At 41.4% G+C, this 16522-nt stretch overlaps 1 protein-coding gene across 1 annotated transcript; it reads right to left on the reverse strand.

The window, feature by feature from the left end:
• Positions 1–941: 941 nt before the first annotated feature.
• LOC136751704 (olfactory receptor 6N2-like) lies at positions 942–14931 on the reverse strand. Its single transcript, XM_066707497.1, has 2 exons — positions 14018–14931; positions 942–1080 (listed from the first exon to the last, which is right to left on the reverse strand). The coding sequence occupies exons 1-2, from the start codon at positions 14929–14931 to the stop codon at positions 942–944; spliced, it is 1053 nt and encodes a 350-aa protein (XP_066563594.1).
• Positions 14932–16522: the final 1591 nt, after the last annotated feature.

The raw sequence follows: 16522 nt of genomic DNA on the forward strand, positions 1-16522 counted from the left end.
CCAGAAATCTTGCTGATTGATAGGGGATCAAATACTTATTTCCCTCATTAACATGCAAATCAATGTATAACTTTTTTGAAATGCGTTTTTCTGGATTTTTTTGTTGTTATTCTGTCTCTCACTGTTAAAATACACCTACCGTTAAAATTATAGACTGATAATTTATTTGTCAGTGGGCAAACGTACAAAGTAAGCAGGGGATCAAATACTTTTTTCCCTCACTGTATGTTGTCTAGCACATTAGGTATTTAGGTAGGGGCGGTGATCACCCCTCTGTACTAGTTGTTAGGTTTAGATAGTTTAGTTAGTGTAGCTAGTTAGGATCGTCCTACAAATCCAAGTCAGGTAGTGGTTTACTCTTTTAGACTAGCTTAGATAGGTTTTGTTTTGATTCAGTGTTAGCCGACACCGCCCAGGGTGTTTGCCTCTGTATATTTGTTCATTATTTGTATCATTATCATCACGTGTTTTTGGTATACTGTACATACTTGTATATACTCCCTCCCCATTGTAAATAAACCCTTCTTATATATATATATATATATATATATATATCTTATTGATATTGTGTTGGTTTTTGCACTCCCTTCACTCTCCCACTACTGCATTTGTGTGTTTTATGTTAAGTTCCTCTTATCCCCTTACATCAGCCACTTGGGGTCAACATAATTGGGGGCTCGTCCAGGAGTTCTATTCTTTCCGTAGTTGCACGCAAATAGTGGTAGTGTTTGTGTGGGTGTTGTGCTGTGCTGTGCAGGTGTTGTGTTTATATTATTGGTATTGGTTTTTGCGGTGTATTTTGTCACAATTATGGCCAGTTTTGATTTAAGTGCTTTTCTGAGTGTCCCGTCTCTGGATCATCTTGATGTGTGTCGCAAGGCTGATTTATATGCTATAGCGGATCACTTCTGTTTCACAGTTCCGAGGAACATTGTTAAAGCTCAGCTTAGACAGATCGTCATGAATAAGTTGGTGGAAGGGCAAGTGCTCGTTGTGCCTCCGGTGTTGCCTGATCCTGCCTCTGCCCCGGTCACCCCGGTGATGCGCACGGCGGCCCCGGCGGCGTGGCCCGTGCCCGGTCTGAAGGAGAGTGCGGGCAGCGCGGAGGCCTGGCAATACGGGTGCGGAGGCATACACTGCCGTAGAGGCCAAGGCTCCGGTGACAATGCCCCGCTTTGACCCCCTCTCCCCTGGGTTTTCTGGGTCCGCGGCGAGCGATAGACTAAAGATCCGTCTGGCACATCTTCATCTAGAGGCGCAGGACAGGGAACGGCAGGCTGAACATAATCTGCGGCTGGAGATCCGCAGGATGGAAATCGAGGCAGAGAAAGAGGTACAGCTGCGGAAGCTTGAACTGGAGGCGACGTCCCTCGCAGCTGGCACTGCGGGGCGGGAACTTTCTCCGGTAGCCTGTCCTGGGTCTTCTCCACCAGCTCATCCCACTGACACCTTTGATGTAAGTAAACAAATCGCTTTAGTTCCCCCTTTCCGTGAAACAGAAGTCGATTCCTATTTCGGTGCATTCGAGTGCATTGCAGCTTACCTGCGATGGCCAAAAGACATGTGGCCTCTTTTGCTGAAGTGCAAGTTGTCTGGGAAAGCGTAGGAGGTGATGTCTGCCCTCTCTCTGGAGGACAGCTTGTGTTATGACACTGTTAAGGCTACAGTGCTCCGTGCTTATGAGCTTGTACCTGAGGCTTACCGACAAAGGTTTAGGGACCTCGAGAAGTCTACTAACTGGACTTTTGTGGAGTTTGCTAGGGAAAAAGAAACCCTGTTTGACAGATGATGCACTGCCAGTAAGGCTACTGATGTGGTTTCACTCCGAGAGTTAGTGTTACTGGAGGAATTTAAAAATAGCTTACCTGACCGTTTGGTTACTTATCTAATTGAACAAAAGGTAACATCATTGGCACAAGCAGCTGTGTTAGCTGACGAGTTTGTATTAACACACAAAAGTGTTTTTGTATCGTCCCGTAGAGCGTTTACCGCCACTCCCGGCTCCTCGGCTCCTCGGCTCCAGTCGGTCATCCCTCAGTGGGTCTTCCCCGTGAGAGAGAGGAGCGGGAGTGTTTTTATTGTCACCAGTTGGGCCATATTGTTGCCGATTGCCCAGCCCTGAAACGCAAATCGCAGCCACCTTCCTGTCCACCAAAAGCAGTGGGCTTGATTAAGACCATTTCTCGCCCCACGACAGTTATGCCTGAGGTTACGTGTATTTCTGATTCACCAGATCTCAGTTACAAACCATTCATTTTGGATGGTCTAGTGTCATTGACTGGCGATCAGGAAGATCAGCGACCTGTTCGCATTCTGAGAGACACTGGTGCCGCACAATCATTTATAGTGTCTGATCTCTTGCCCTTCTCCAATGACTCGTTCTGTGGGGAGAGTGTGTTGGTTCAGGGCATTGAGATGGGTTTTGTGTCAGCTCCTCTACACCGTGTACATTTCAAGTCCGACTTGGTTAGCGGAATTTTCAAAGTGGGGGTGCGGCCTACACTGCCGGTGCAAGGTGTCACCTTCATATTGGGGAATGATATTGCTGGAGGTAAAGTGCTGCCTGTATTGGAAGTGTTGGATTGTCCGGACACTCAGTCAGATTATTTGGCCCAGAGCTTCCCTAGTGTGTTTCCAGCATGTGCTGTTACCCGTGCTCAGTCCTGAAGGTTCGGTGACGTGATTGACCTGTCTGACTCGGTTCTTGCCCCAGGGTTTGTAAACGGTAGCTTGAGTTCCCCCTTGTGTCCAAATGAATCCAATGTGGGAGCATTGCTTGCTAAAACGAATGTCCTGGCTTTGCAGTTGAATGTCAACCGTGTTTTTGCTTACAATTATGTGTCTTGCTACCCGATATCCCGAGGCTATTCCACTACGTAGAATTACAGCTCAGTCTGTTGTAAAAGCACTAATTAAGTTATTTTTTACATTTGGGCTCCCGAAAATTGTACAGACAGACCAAGGCACACATTTTCTCTCTAACGTGTTCAAGCAGGTTTTACAGTCCCTCTCCATTGTACACCACGTCTCTAGTGCATATCATCCGGAAAGGTGCGCTAGAGCGTTGGCATCAGACACTTAAATCTATGCTGCGCAAATTTTGCCTCGAGTCAGAGCGAGAATGGGATGAAGGTGCTCCCCTTGCTTTGTTCGCTATACGTGAAACAGTGCAAGAGTCGCTGGGTTTTAGTCCTGCTGATTTAGTCTTCGGTCACAGTGTTAGAGGTCCCCTGAAGGTGTTGAAGGATCAGTTACTGACCACTGACTCCTCCACACCCACAAATGTGCTGGATTATCTTAGTCGTTTTCGTGAGCGGTTACACAAGGCGTGTGCTCTAGCAAGAGACTCCCTTTCCTCTTCACAGAGGAAAATGAAGCATCACTATGATGAGCATGCTGTCACACGTTCTCTACAGCCAGGTGACCAGGTTCTGGTTTTGTTGCCTATTCCAGGGTCCTCCCTCTCTTAAGTTAAGTTAAGTTACACTGATTATGTGGTTCGAACTCCCGACCGCAGACGCCAGTCTCGAGTGTGCCACATTAACATGTTAAAGTTATATCACTCGAGACTGACCCCTCCAGTAAAGTCGTCAGAGAAGATTGCAGAGCCCGATGTCTGCTCTGCTGTCCCAGCCTCTGTGGTTGACACTATGGAGGTTAGTTTTGGTGATGAGAATGGCCTGGTGTTGCGAAACACTCCTCAGCAATGCGCTCGGTTGCTTAATTCTGAAATGTTGCTGGTCTTCCCTTCCCAATTAGACCATCTACCTAGTGAGCAAAGAGAGGACATTATGGAATTAATCCAGGATTTCCCCTGTCTTTTTGTTGATGTCCCCACTCGCACTACAGTTTTGGAACACGATTTAAACGTGGGAAACGCTGCTCCTATTAAACAACATGCCTATCGCGTTAATTCTAACAAAAGGGACATCGTGAAACAGGACGTAGCATATCTGCTAGAAAATGGCCTTGCTACGCCGAGTTCTAGTCCCTGGAGTTCCCCTTGTATTTTGGTCTTTAAACCCAACGGTACCTTCCGATTTTGTACGGATTACCGGAAGGTGAATGCCGTGACTGTCCCAGATTCGTTCCCGTTACCAAGATTAGATGATTGCATAGATAAGGTTGGCTCCGCCATATTTGTCAGTAAGCTGGATCTCCTGAAAGGTTACTGGCAAGTACCATTAACCCCTCGTGCCTCCGAGTTCTCTGCTTTCGTGACCCCAGATAACTTTCTGCAGTACTCTGTCATGCCCTTTGGCATGCGCAATGCTCCTGCCACTTTTCAGCGTTTGGTGAATTTAATCTTGTCTGACATTCCACACTGTGATGCATATCTGGATGACTTAGTTGTTTATTCATCTGACTGGTCGTCTCATATCATGACGTTACGAACTGTATTTGAGTGTTTAGCCCAGGCATCATTAACACTCAACCTGGCTAAATGTGAATTTGGAAAAGCTACGGTTTCCTACCTTGGCAAACAGGTTGGCCACGGTCAAAGGAAAAAGATATCATAACTGGTGACTTTAATACTGCTCTTTTCCCTAATCTGGACAAATCAAACAAAAATATGGAATCCAATCCAAACATGTCAAAAGCTATTCAAGTTTGGTGCGAAGAGGCTGGCCTTTGTGATGTCTGGAGGAAGTTACACATCTCTGAAAGGGATTATATATTTTATTCTTCTAAACACTCATCTTACTCAATTTTGGATTATTTTTTACTTCCTAAAAAGATACTGGAGAAAGTACATTCCTGTGAAATTGGCAATATAATACTTTCTGATCATGCCCCAATATATCTTTCCATAAGTTTCTCTAACCTTCCCCATCAAACCCCCCGATGGAGACTAAACCCCTCTATTTTAGCCAACCCCATTACTCTTGACATTTTCAGATCAAAACTCAAAGAGTGTCTCTTAATTAATGATACTCCAGATATTTTGATCAATATGCTTTGGGACACTGTGAAAGCTGTTGTAAGAGGATAATTTATGTCATTTACTAAAGCTCAGAAGCAGGAAAAAGCACAAAGTTTTGACATTGAAGATACAAATTGCTGAATTAGAAAAAATACACAAAGAGACTAAGAAAGCAGATGTTTTCTCCTTATTGACTAAACTAGAGGAGAACTGAACACTCTCTTAAAAGAAAAAACTGAATATCTAACGAGGCTTACTAAACATTCCTGTTATGAAGGAGTTGACAAACCAGATAAACTGCTAGCTTATACATTAAAAAAGGACATAAATTAAATACAATTCAAGGGCTGAGAACTACCTAAGGTAATATCACATATGATCAAAATAGCATCAATGAAGCTTTTCATAACTTTTATTCCAAACTTTACACCACAGAATCTAGCTCTGATAATTTTAGTTGTAAAATCTTTCTTGATAAGCTTTCTATACCTCAGGTTTCTCAGGAAGCCAGAGATTTATTAGACTCTCCATTTACACTGTCTCAAGTTAAGTCAGTAATACAAAAATTGAAGAATAACAAGTCACCCGGGCTGGACGGTTTTACAAACGAATTCTATAAAGTTCTCAGAGGAAATCTCTCCATTATTAACAAAACTATTTAACTATATTAAAGAATCCGGATGCATCCCCCCTTCTTGGAATTATGCCTCTATATCGGTTATTCATAAAAAGGAGAGGGACCCTCTGGAATGCAGCTCATACAGACCAGTATCTTTACTTAACTCGGACCTAAAAGTGTTCTGCAAAGTATTGGTAAAAAGGTTGGAGGGTGTTCTTCCCACGATAATTAAAGAGGATCAGAATGGTTTCATCCTAAAGCACCAACTGTCAGATAATGTTCGATGTTTACTTAATATTATGCACCATATTCACAAAAGTAGAACACCTGCCATGATTGTTTCGGTTGATGCAGAGAAGGCTTTCGATATGGTGGATTGGGGGTATCTTTTTACTGTGATTCAGGCATTTGGATTTGGTGAAGGTTTTGTAGACCTAATTAAGGCTTTGTATGCTAATTCTATGGCTCTGGTATGCACTAACGGGATTCTCTCTCCCAGGTGTGGGTTGCAGCAGGGCACCAGACAGGGAAGCCCCCTTTCCCCTCTGCTATTTTCTATATCTATAGAACTCTTGGCCATTTCAGTGAGAGAAAACCATAGCATTCATGGTTATAATATAGCTGAACAAAACCATAAATTGTCATTATATGCAGATGATTTATTTCTGTTTATTACTGATCCTGAATCCTCTATCCCTTCAGTATTGGATACTTTTAAGGAGTTTGGTATACTTTCAGGGTTTAAATGTAATGTTAGTAAAACTGAAGTCCCTTCCCCTGAACCTAGATATATACCCTTTCATTGGGTGATGCATGGCTTTAAATATCTTGGGATTTTTATCCTGTTTAACCTCAATAACCTCTACAAAGTAAACTATCCTGGGCTCTTAAGAGATTAAGATGGACCTGGATAGATTTACCTATATCTTTGCTGGGACATATAAACACTATACAAATGGATGTTTTACCAAGATTACTATTTTTATTTCAGACCCTGCCTGTGCATGTACCAGCTTCCAGTCTAAAATATTTAGATAAGAGCTTTCTTATGGAGGGATAAGAGACCCAGAATCAGCTATACTAGACTAGTGTCTCCTGTAAATTCAGGTGGCTTTGGCCTTCCGGATATGAGATTACATTTTTGGGCAGGTCTGTGGTTGGATATTGAAAACCAAGGTGTCCACACTACATCCCTGTCGGGCCTTCCGTTTCTTCCTAGTCTTGCGGCTACTTCAGGATCCTCTATAAATCCTTTTGTGAAATGTACTGTGAGGATTTGGAGGGAGGTCCAGAAATATGTGGGCATTCCCTCAGACATTTCTAGATTGACTCCTATATGCTCAAACCTACTCTTCCCTCCACCGACTCTCGATACTACCTTTTTGAAATGGCAGAGACTGGGGTTAATTTGTTTAGGAGATTTCTTTGACAACTGTAATTTATTAACTTTTGAGGAACTGAAATCTAAATTTGGTCTATCCCCTAAGGATTTCTTCAGATATGCACAGGTAGTAAATTATATAAATAATAAAACTAACAGGGCCTTCATGGATCATCCCTACTCTCAATTGGAAATCAATATAATCTCTCCAGGCACAGATAAAATTTTATCCAAAATATATAATATACTGATTGACAGGAAGAGTCTGGGTTTTGAGGATATGATCCAAAAATGGTGTCCTTGCTTATCTGTAGAAGAAGATCTCTCATTCAACTCTTGTGAAGAAATCTGGGGTCATGGTCATGCTAATACCATTTGCAGTAGATGGAGGGAGATGCAGTTGAAAATCCTTCTACAGTTTCATTTCACCCAAATTAAAATTAATAAGATTGATAATAACTACCCCCCGGATTGCTGGTGAGGATGCCATGCCCAAGGTTCATATTTACATCAAATTTTGGACTGCCCCAGGATATCCTGTTTCTGGACTGAGATCTCCAATATAAGTCAGATTATTCTTGATATGGAAATCCCCAAACTCCCTGAGATATTTTTGTTGGGTCTTTCCACCAGTCTTCAAATTGACACTTATCAAAATAACCTCCTTAAATGTATTAGCTTGGCAGCTAAAAGCACCCCCAATCAGGGTATGGATTTCATATATGTGGGAGTTATATGCCATGAAAAGGATATCTTTCTCTCTCTCTTTGAAACTGGAAAAATTCCACAAAGTTTGATCACCTTTTGATAGATGGTGTTCCTCCCAGGGCCTTTTTCAACCATTATTTAATTTCCATGTACAATCGAACGATACCTCTGTCCCTCTATGAAGCATGCTATGGCGCAGTTAATCAGATTATCATAGTGCTGAACTGAAATTTAATTTTGTTCCTTACCATTAATTTGCTAAGTGTATCTGGAATACCATAGCCTTTTTTTTTTCTTTTTTTTTTTCCTTATTTTGGTGAGTTCTGCGTTAGATATGTATATTTATGCATGTGTGTGTATATGTACACATGGGTGTCAGTGTATGTACGTGTGTGTGTACATGTATATTTGCCTGTCATTGTTAAAATCTTGAATAATAATAATAATAATAATAATAATAATAATAATAATAATAATAATAATCAAAAATAATATCTTACAGTGAGTAACCTGCTCTTCATGTCATATTGTGGTGTGACATGTGATTTACATGTAGCTTATTTTACGGTGATCATCTGTCCACATGTCAGTTGTCATGATCACATTTATCAACGACATGACCCCCATGATCTATTCAACCACATCCCCTCTCTTGGCAGATGCCATTTCTTTGCACTTTCAGGAGATTGTGGTGGAGTCAGGGAGTAAACTTGTAGCTGACAGACGGCCGTGGGCTGCACCTACACTTATTAGCTCTCGTGCTAACTGAATTAAACCGTTCCCTGCTAATGTTTCAAATGGCTGAATATCCATACAATAGACATTCACGCATTCACATTCACCGTAGAGGGAGTTGGTTTGGCGAGGAAATCACTCGCACTCATTTGTTTGCTGCTACTGATTGGTGCACTACATAAGAACATAACAACATAAGAAAGTTTACAAACGAGAGGAGGCCATTCGACCCATCCTGCTTGTTTGGTGTCAATTAATAACTGAGTGATCCAAGGATCCTATCCAGTCTATTTTTAAATGTTCCCAAACTTTCAGCATCTACCACATTGCTGGGGAGTTTGTTCCAGATTGTGACACTTCTTCACACAGAGAATAATCTCCTGTTTTCCATTTTAAATGCCTTGAAGCCCAATTTCCATTTGTGTACCCGGGTGCGTGTGTCCCTGCTGATCTGGAAAAGCTCCTCTGGTTTGATGTGGTCGATTCCCTTCATAAATTTGAAGACTTGGATCAAGTCCCCACGTAGTCTCCTCTGTTCCAGGGTGAAAAGGTACAGTTCCCTCAGTCTCTCAGTAGGACATTCCCTTCAGACCTGGAATAAATCTGGTTGCTCTCCTCTGAACTGCCTATAGAGCAGCAATATCCTTCTTGAAGTGTGGTGCCCAGAACTGTCCACAGTATCCAGATAAGCTCTAACTAGTACATTGTACAGTCTGAACATCACTGCCCTTGTTCTCAACTCTACACATTTGACAATATACCCTAACATTCTGTTTGCCTTTTTTATTGCTTCCCCACATTGTTTGGATGGAGAAAGTGAGGAGTCCACATAGACTCCTAGGTCTTTCTTTTGTGATACATCATCTAGTTATATTCCTCCCATAGTGTAATTATAGTGGACATTTTTGTTACCTGCGTGTATTACCTTGCACTTGTCCACATTGAATTTCATTTGCCAGGTGTCGGCCCACAACTGAATATTATCTAAGTCCCTAGTACTGATCCCTGTGGAACTCCACTAGCAACCTCACTCCAGTTAGAAGCAAATCCTCTAATCGACACCCTCTGTTTCCTATACATCAACCAGTTCATAATCCATCTACTTACATTACCCTGAATGCCTACAGCTTCCAATTTGTGGATCAGCCTTTGGTGTGGAAACTTATCAAAAGCTTTAAGAAAATCAGCATCATATCGTATGCTTTCACATGATCTACAAGTGCAGTTGCATTTTCTAAAAATTCTAATAAATTAGTAAGACATGATCTGCCTCGTCTAAACCCATGTTGACTATCTCCAAGAATATGGTTTTCATTAAGATGCTGCTCTATTTTCTGTCTGATCATTTTTATCAACATTTTACAAGTGATGCAGGTGAGACTGATTGGTCTATAATTTCCTGGCTCAGTTTTGTCCCCTTTCTTGTGGATTGGTATGACATTTGCTGTCTTCCACATCCCCTGTTCTAAGTGTCATTTGGAATATTTGACTTAGAGGCCTATGAATAATTTCCCTCATTTCTTTAAGTACTGTTGGAAATATCCCATCTGGCCCAGGTGATTTGTTTGTTTTTAATTCTGCTTGTCCCTTTAGTACCTCCTCCTCATTTATCCTGATCACTCTTAGGGTTTGTCTGGACTGATTGTTAACATGTGGCATGTTATTCTTTTTTTATTTTGTAAAAACCTCTGAAATACTCATTTAGAACATTTGACACATCTTGTTCATTTTCCAAGATTCTTCCATTTTTGCCCTTTATCTGGTTCACTTCCTCCTTTATTGACCTCTTGCTGTTATAATATTGAAAAAAGCCCCTTGCATTAATGAGCTATGTTTCTTTCTATTTCCGTCTTTGCTTTCCTGATCCCTTTCTTAAGATCTCTTTGCAGCTCAACATATTCTATGTATTTTGTTTTGTCTCCATCCCTTTTGTATGCGCTATACAACATTTTATTTCTCTTGATATTTTTTTGCATACTTCTATTAAACCATTTTGGCCAATGTTTTTAGATCCTCAATTTTGCTAAGTTTTGGTACAAATTGCTCCTGAGCCTCAAGTAGTATATTCTTAAAATATAACCATCTATTTCTCTGAATCCGTATCCAGTGTGCTCCAGTCTACCTCTTCTAAGTGCCACCATATACCTTCAAGGTTTGCTTTTCTAAAATTGTAGACCATTGTTTTAGACTTGGACCTTGTTTTTTGAAAGAATGCCTCAAAGCTAACCATATTGTGATCACAATTTGCCATTGGTTCTCTAACTAGTGTCCCTCTGACTCTGTCTTGGTCATTTGAAAAGATCAAGTCAATACATGCACTCTCCCTGATTGGTTCCCTGATAAATTGAGTTAGAAAGCAGTCATTTACCATCTCAACCATATCTATTTCTGCTTCTATAGTCCCAACCAGGCTTTCCCAGTCTATGTTTGGAAAATTGAAATCAGCCACATTCTTGCTACATGCAGTCCTGATTACACTGTACAATGCAACATCTTTGTGAATATCTGAGTTTGGTGGTCTGTAACACACTCCTACCACTAATCCTCCAAATCTCTTGTTCAAAAGTTTCACCCACAAAGATTCTGTTCTGTTACTGGGATCTAATTTGGGTTCTTCTGCCTCAGTGTAATTTTTCACATATAATGCTACCCCACCCCCTCTTTGATTTTGCCTGTCTCTCCTAAACTGTGTGTATCCTTCCAACTTGTATTCATCCCCATCATTTTCTGTAAGCCATGTTTCTGTCACTCCTACAACATCATAGTCACATGCCAGCACTGTGGCTTCCAAGTCTAACATCTTGTTCCTTATACTCCTGGCATTGAGGTACAAACATTTCAGGACTTTCCTACTAGCAGGTTCCCTTGTTTTTTTTTTCCTTAGAGGAACATCTCCCATTGTCAGAGCTCCCTGCCCCCCTGGGCCCTAGTTTAAATGATTCTCAATGCTTCTGTTTAGATGTAGACCGTCCGGTTTGTACAGGTCCCATGTATCCCAGAAGAAAGACCAATGCTCCATAAACCTAAACCCCTCTTCCCTACACCAAGATTTCAACCACGTGTTAAACTTTTTCTCCCTGGCCTAGCACGTGCTACCGGAAATATTTCAGAGAAAACTACTCTTTAAATTCATCTTGCAGAACCTCTGCCCTACCTTTTCCTATGTCATTGGTTCCAATGTGGACCATGACCAGTGTATTCCCCCTGGCTTTGGCCAGTAGCCCGTCTACTAGTTTAGGGAGATCTGGAACCTGAGCACCAGGCAGGCCAGATACCATGCGGGTCTCCTTATCACTAGAACACACTGTGTGATCTACGCCTCTAAGAATTGAGTCTCCTACTATAACTACCTCCCTCTTCTGTGACCGAGAAATAGCGCAGGTCTTGTGAACTATGATGTGAAAATTTGCCCGAAGCCCGGCCCTAGGGGCGCAAATAAGTCGGGGCCCATCGGGCTTGGGCTGAAATGCAGGGCTCTACCCTGTAGGTATGTGTGTGTGTGTTGCCCAGCAATGGCCTGGTGTCCTGTCCTGGGTGTATTCCTGCCTTGTGCCCTGTGCCTGCCGGGATCAGCTCCGGCTTCCCCGCGACCCTCACCAGGATAAACAGTTTCGAAAATGGATGGATGAATGCCTGGCCTGGAAGGCCCAGATGTGGAAGCTCAAGTCTCAGCGGAGTCTCTCTGAACAACAAAATGTAACAGCCTTTATAGAAGCATGACACGTGGTTCTGTGGTCAGGGTCAGTCACATGCTCCCAAAAAGTGTAGTTTCGTAATCTGTCTTCCTGGGGGAGGCATGGGATGCAGAAACCAGATGGCTGCCATTCATGTACTGCAAGAAGTTCAGTCCCACAATCCTCATTAACAACTGTCAATCAATCATTACCGTGTGACATATCCAGCCACCTTTTGAAAAGACACTTAAGTCCACAAACAGACTCTAAACAAGAAAGCAGCTGCGGGCTTTTATTCACTGTGTGGTCCTTTTATCATAGAGAGGAATTTCCAACTTGTTGGCTTTTGCTAGGTCTGTATACATGCTATTATTTCTATAAAAACTTGTATATTCAGGCTAATTAAGGCTTTCACGCAATTAGGAAATAATACTAAATGAGAATAAATGTATGTGTGTGTGTGAGGAGGCTGGTCCATAGAGGCAGAGGAGGTTGAATAAACCATTACCAAATCCTAGTATAATGTATAAAATAATTTCTCTCTTCTTTGGAAAAAGTCCATTATTGAAATTGTGATTAAAATTATTCAACAGCGACACCTGGAGGCAGAGTGGAAAGGGCAGGTTGTGTGAAGTGGTGGTGGGGGGCAGAGGAGGACGGGCTCTTGCTGTCATCCTTAGGGTGGGATCTCTTATATCAGTTTAATGTACTTCATTTTTATTTCATGCTAACCTGTTATTGGCCAAAACACATAAAATGATGATACAAGGGACGTCCTCCCTAACCAATCAACAACCAGAATACAATATTGGCATTGCGTTCATCCTATGATAATTTTCAAATTTCATCTTCATTCCTTTACCACTGTATTGTACATGAGTGTGACGAACTGGTGGTAAAGCGATAGTGATGGATACAGTACCATATTAGAAAAGAGACATTATTAGTGCAAACTGTGAAACACTTTTAGATTTTTCAGATTTACGTTTCCCTTTTTATCGAGAAGTAGCTAGCTAGTGTTAGCTTGTTGTGGCAGCCCTGAAGGACATTACGCACACACAAGGTACATTTCCATCCAGAGCCCACAGTGATTAGATGTGTCTTTCCCTCTCATTCACCTGGCCCCTTTTTTATATTCATCCTTTGTGTTGTAATATGATATATGCTAATATGATATTTGTTTGTTATGGAAGATGGGGATAAACTTCGTTTGCATTACCTTACCTTTTTTGTATAGTAAGTGTGCATTAGGTTGGTAGTTGGATTATTGCTACATTTGAACATAAGAACATAACATAACTTGAACATAAGACAGTAGAGATAAGTAGCCAACTAGTGTAAAGTAACATGATGCAGTGGGTTGGTTTTCCTCCTGTCCTCCCCAATTATTTGAGTCAGCAGCAAATTTTTTGAGTTATTTTTCCAGTTTTTATTGAAATTTAAGCAGTTCGAGTCCAGTGAATAACCTGAAATGGTACAAAGGTAAGCGGTAAATTGCCAGTGGTTAAAAAAAAAAGTTTAGGTCACCAAAAATTGAAAAATAATGTAAATTTTACAGTTACATACTGTGTTACTACACCCTCTTAAGCATTATTTGGCAGTGTTCCTGTGCATAGAAGTTACACTGTATTCCTACAATGCGCACATTGTTTGTCTACCAGTTTCATTCTCAAACACATCCGATTTACAGGGGGACTTTCTGTGTAACTTGATGAATTTATTGTATTGGTCGACCTACGCGGCTGCATCTGCCCCTGAGTATATCCAGGCAAACCAACACATGCCATCTGATTTTGTCTTTGCAAAATTTGTAATTTCAGTCTCCCTCCTTCTTTGTTGAGGGATTTCAAGAGGCATTGGCTTGGTCCCTGTTCTGGAATGGACATAGAGAATGCAGAGTTTGAGATTAGTTTTATTCAGCAGCCCTGACACTGTTCTTGACACAACGTGGAAAGGCAGACTTGAGTCTAAAGTACCTCTTAGCTGCTGCCTTGATCTTCTCATTCCTTAAGCTGTAGATGATGGGGTTGACCAGGGGGGTGAGGAAGTAGTTCAACCCACCGATGAAAATACGTCCATCGGGGGAAATGCTGTCCACCTTTAGCCCTATATATTCCACAGCCGTGGAGCCATAGTACAGCACCACCACCACTACGTGAGAGGAGCACATGAAGAAGGCCTTCTTCCGGCTCTCCACAGTTTTCATTTTCACCACCGCTATTATGATTCTGCAGTAGGTAAACAGCACAAACAGAAAAGCCCCCCATGTAACCACCATGGCGATCAACAGGGTAAGATTCACTTGGGCCGACACATCAGCGCAGGCTAGAGACATTATAGAGGGGTATTCACAGACAATGTGCAGGATATTGTTGGAGGTACAGAATGGCACTGAGCTGGCCGGAGCCACGGACACCACAGGGGAGAGGAACCCCAGTGCCCAGACTGTGGACATCATTGTGAGACACACCCTGCTGTTGATGATGGAGTTGTAATGCAGTGGCTTTACCACGGCCACGTACCGGTCGTAAGCCATGGCTGCCACTAGGAACATTTCGGTGGCACTGATAGAAATGTAAAAGTACATCTGCAGGAAGCAGCCTGCAAAGGAGATTCTGTTGTTCCCCAGCAGCACCGCCAGCAGCTTGGGTATGATGGTGGTTGTCAGCAGCATATCCAGGAGAGCCAGGTTCCACAGGAAGAAGTACATGGGTGTGTGGAGCCGGGGGTCCAGGGACAGCAACACCAGTATGAGCAGGTTCCCCAAGAAGGTGGCCAGGAAAAGGAGGAGGAAGATGAAGAAGAGTGTGGTGTAGTGCTCCTGCAGGCCTGGCATTCCAACAATGATGAAGTCGGAGGCTAAGGGCAGGGAGGTGTTGGGGTCGCTCATGACTCACACAGGGTCTGTGAAGAGAAGAGGGGCACCTGGGAGGTCAGGGGGACACTGACTCAGTTATGCATTTCTTTAGGTTGAAGAAGTACATTTTCAAATGTATTATTTAATGTAAACTGTGTAACAAATTGCCCTAGAATATATTTAATATAATTCTGAAAAGCACATTAATCAATATCTTTTTACATGTGATTTAATGCTTATGCTTAGAAACGGCCCTGTCACCATAATCTAAAATGGACATGAAAGTGGCATTCATAATTTTCTTCCGATTTACACCAGTTAAACAAGTTTTCTTTCTATAGAGGAAACCAATCTTGATCTTTAGTTTCTTCACAAACTCAGTTACATGTGTCTGAAAATATATTTATAGGAAGTAACAAATTAAATTTTAGTAACATTAGAATTAGAAATGTAATAATAATTTAAATCATGTGACCTTGAAAAAAGCATGCATTTTGATGTATTTGCATTTAGCACAAGCTTATTCTCTGCAGAGCAAAAACATCAGATTTGAGATGTAACAAGGCTTGCTCAAACAGTTGGATTAATCTTACATTTTCTTACAGCTTCATCAATGTTATTTACATAAAGAGTAAACAGTCGAGGGCCGATCATCAAACCTTGAGGGATCCCTTTATGTAACTCAGGGAACTCCAATTTGACCCCATCAACTATAATAGTCTGAGTTCTATACTGGAGATAATTATAAAACCCTCTGCAAGCATCAGACCCCAATCCATGATGACAATTTACTTAACAGAATTGCATGATCCACTGTATCGAAAGCTTTAGACAGATCCACAAACATGGCAGCACAATGTTTTCTACCATCTTAAGCATTAGCGATATCATTTACGATAAGCATCGTTGCTGTTGTGGTGATATGACCAGGTCTAAAAACAGAGGGATTAATATTTAAAATACCATTAATTGATAGAAAATAATGCAGTTTTTGCAAGGCATGGAAGTCTTGACATGGGTCTGTAGTTCGATTATCACCTCCTTTGTGTAATGGTAATATGACATGCATTGCACAGAGCAAAGTCACGTTTGTCATTCAATTCTAGAAAACATGAGGGTCAGATACATTCTTTAAATAAAATCCAGCAAAAACAAATCTACAGCAACATTCTGCTCTTATATAGAGACCTCCTGAAGGTTTCCTGTATTAATGGAATTTATCAGGAATGAATACATCTGGAGAGCACTGTACATGTGTGTAAATGCATCTTGTTCATAAATATATATATATATATATTTGGAAACACTACCTATCCTTTAATATATATGCAAATATATTTACAAATGTATAAATATTTATAATTTATCTTTTATATGTTCATCTCCTGACGTGACAGCATAATTGCTTCCTACAAACCCCTCTAACCCAATGTCAAAAAGGGAAGGGTGGTTCCAAACAATCAATTTTGACCAAACAAATATATATATATTTGTACTTATGAAAGATTTACAAAAAGTATGAAATCTGACAAACAAATGACAGTTGAAGGAAAAGGAGACACTCTTAAACTGTAAACCCAAACAGAAGAGTCTATTAGAAGCGATCATGAAAACAATAAGCCGT

This window comes from Amia ocellicauda, chromosome 6 (assembly GCF_036373705.1).
Source record: "Amia ocellicauda isolate fAmiCal2 chromosome 6, fAmiCal2.hap1, whole genome shotgun sequence".
In the NCBI taxonomy this organism is placed as follows: Eukaryota; Metazoa; Chordata; class Actinopteri; order Amiiformes; family Amiidae; genus Amia; species Amia ocellicauda.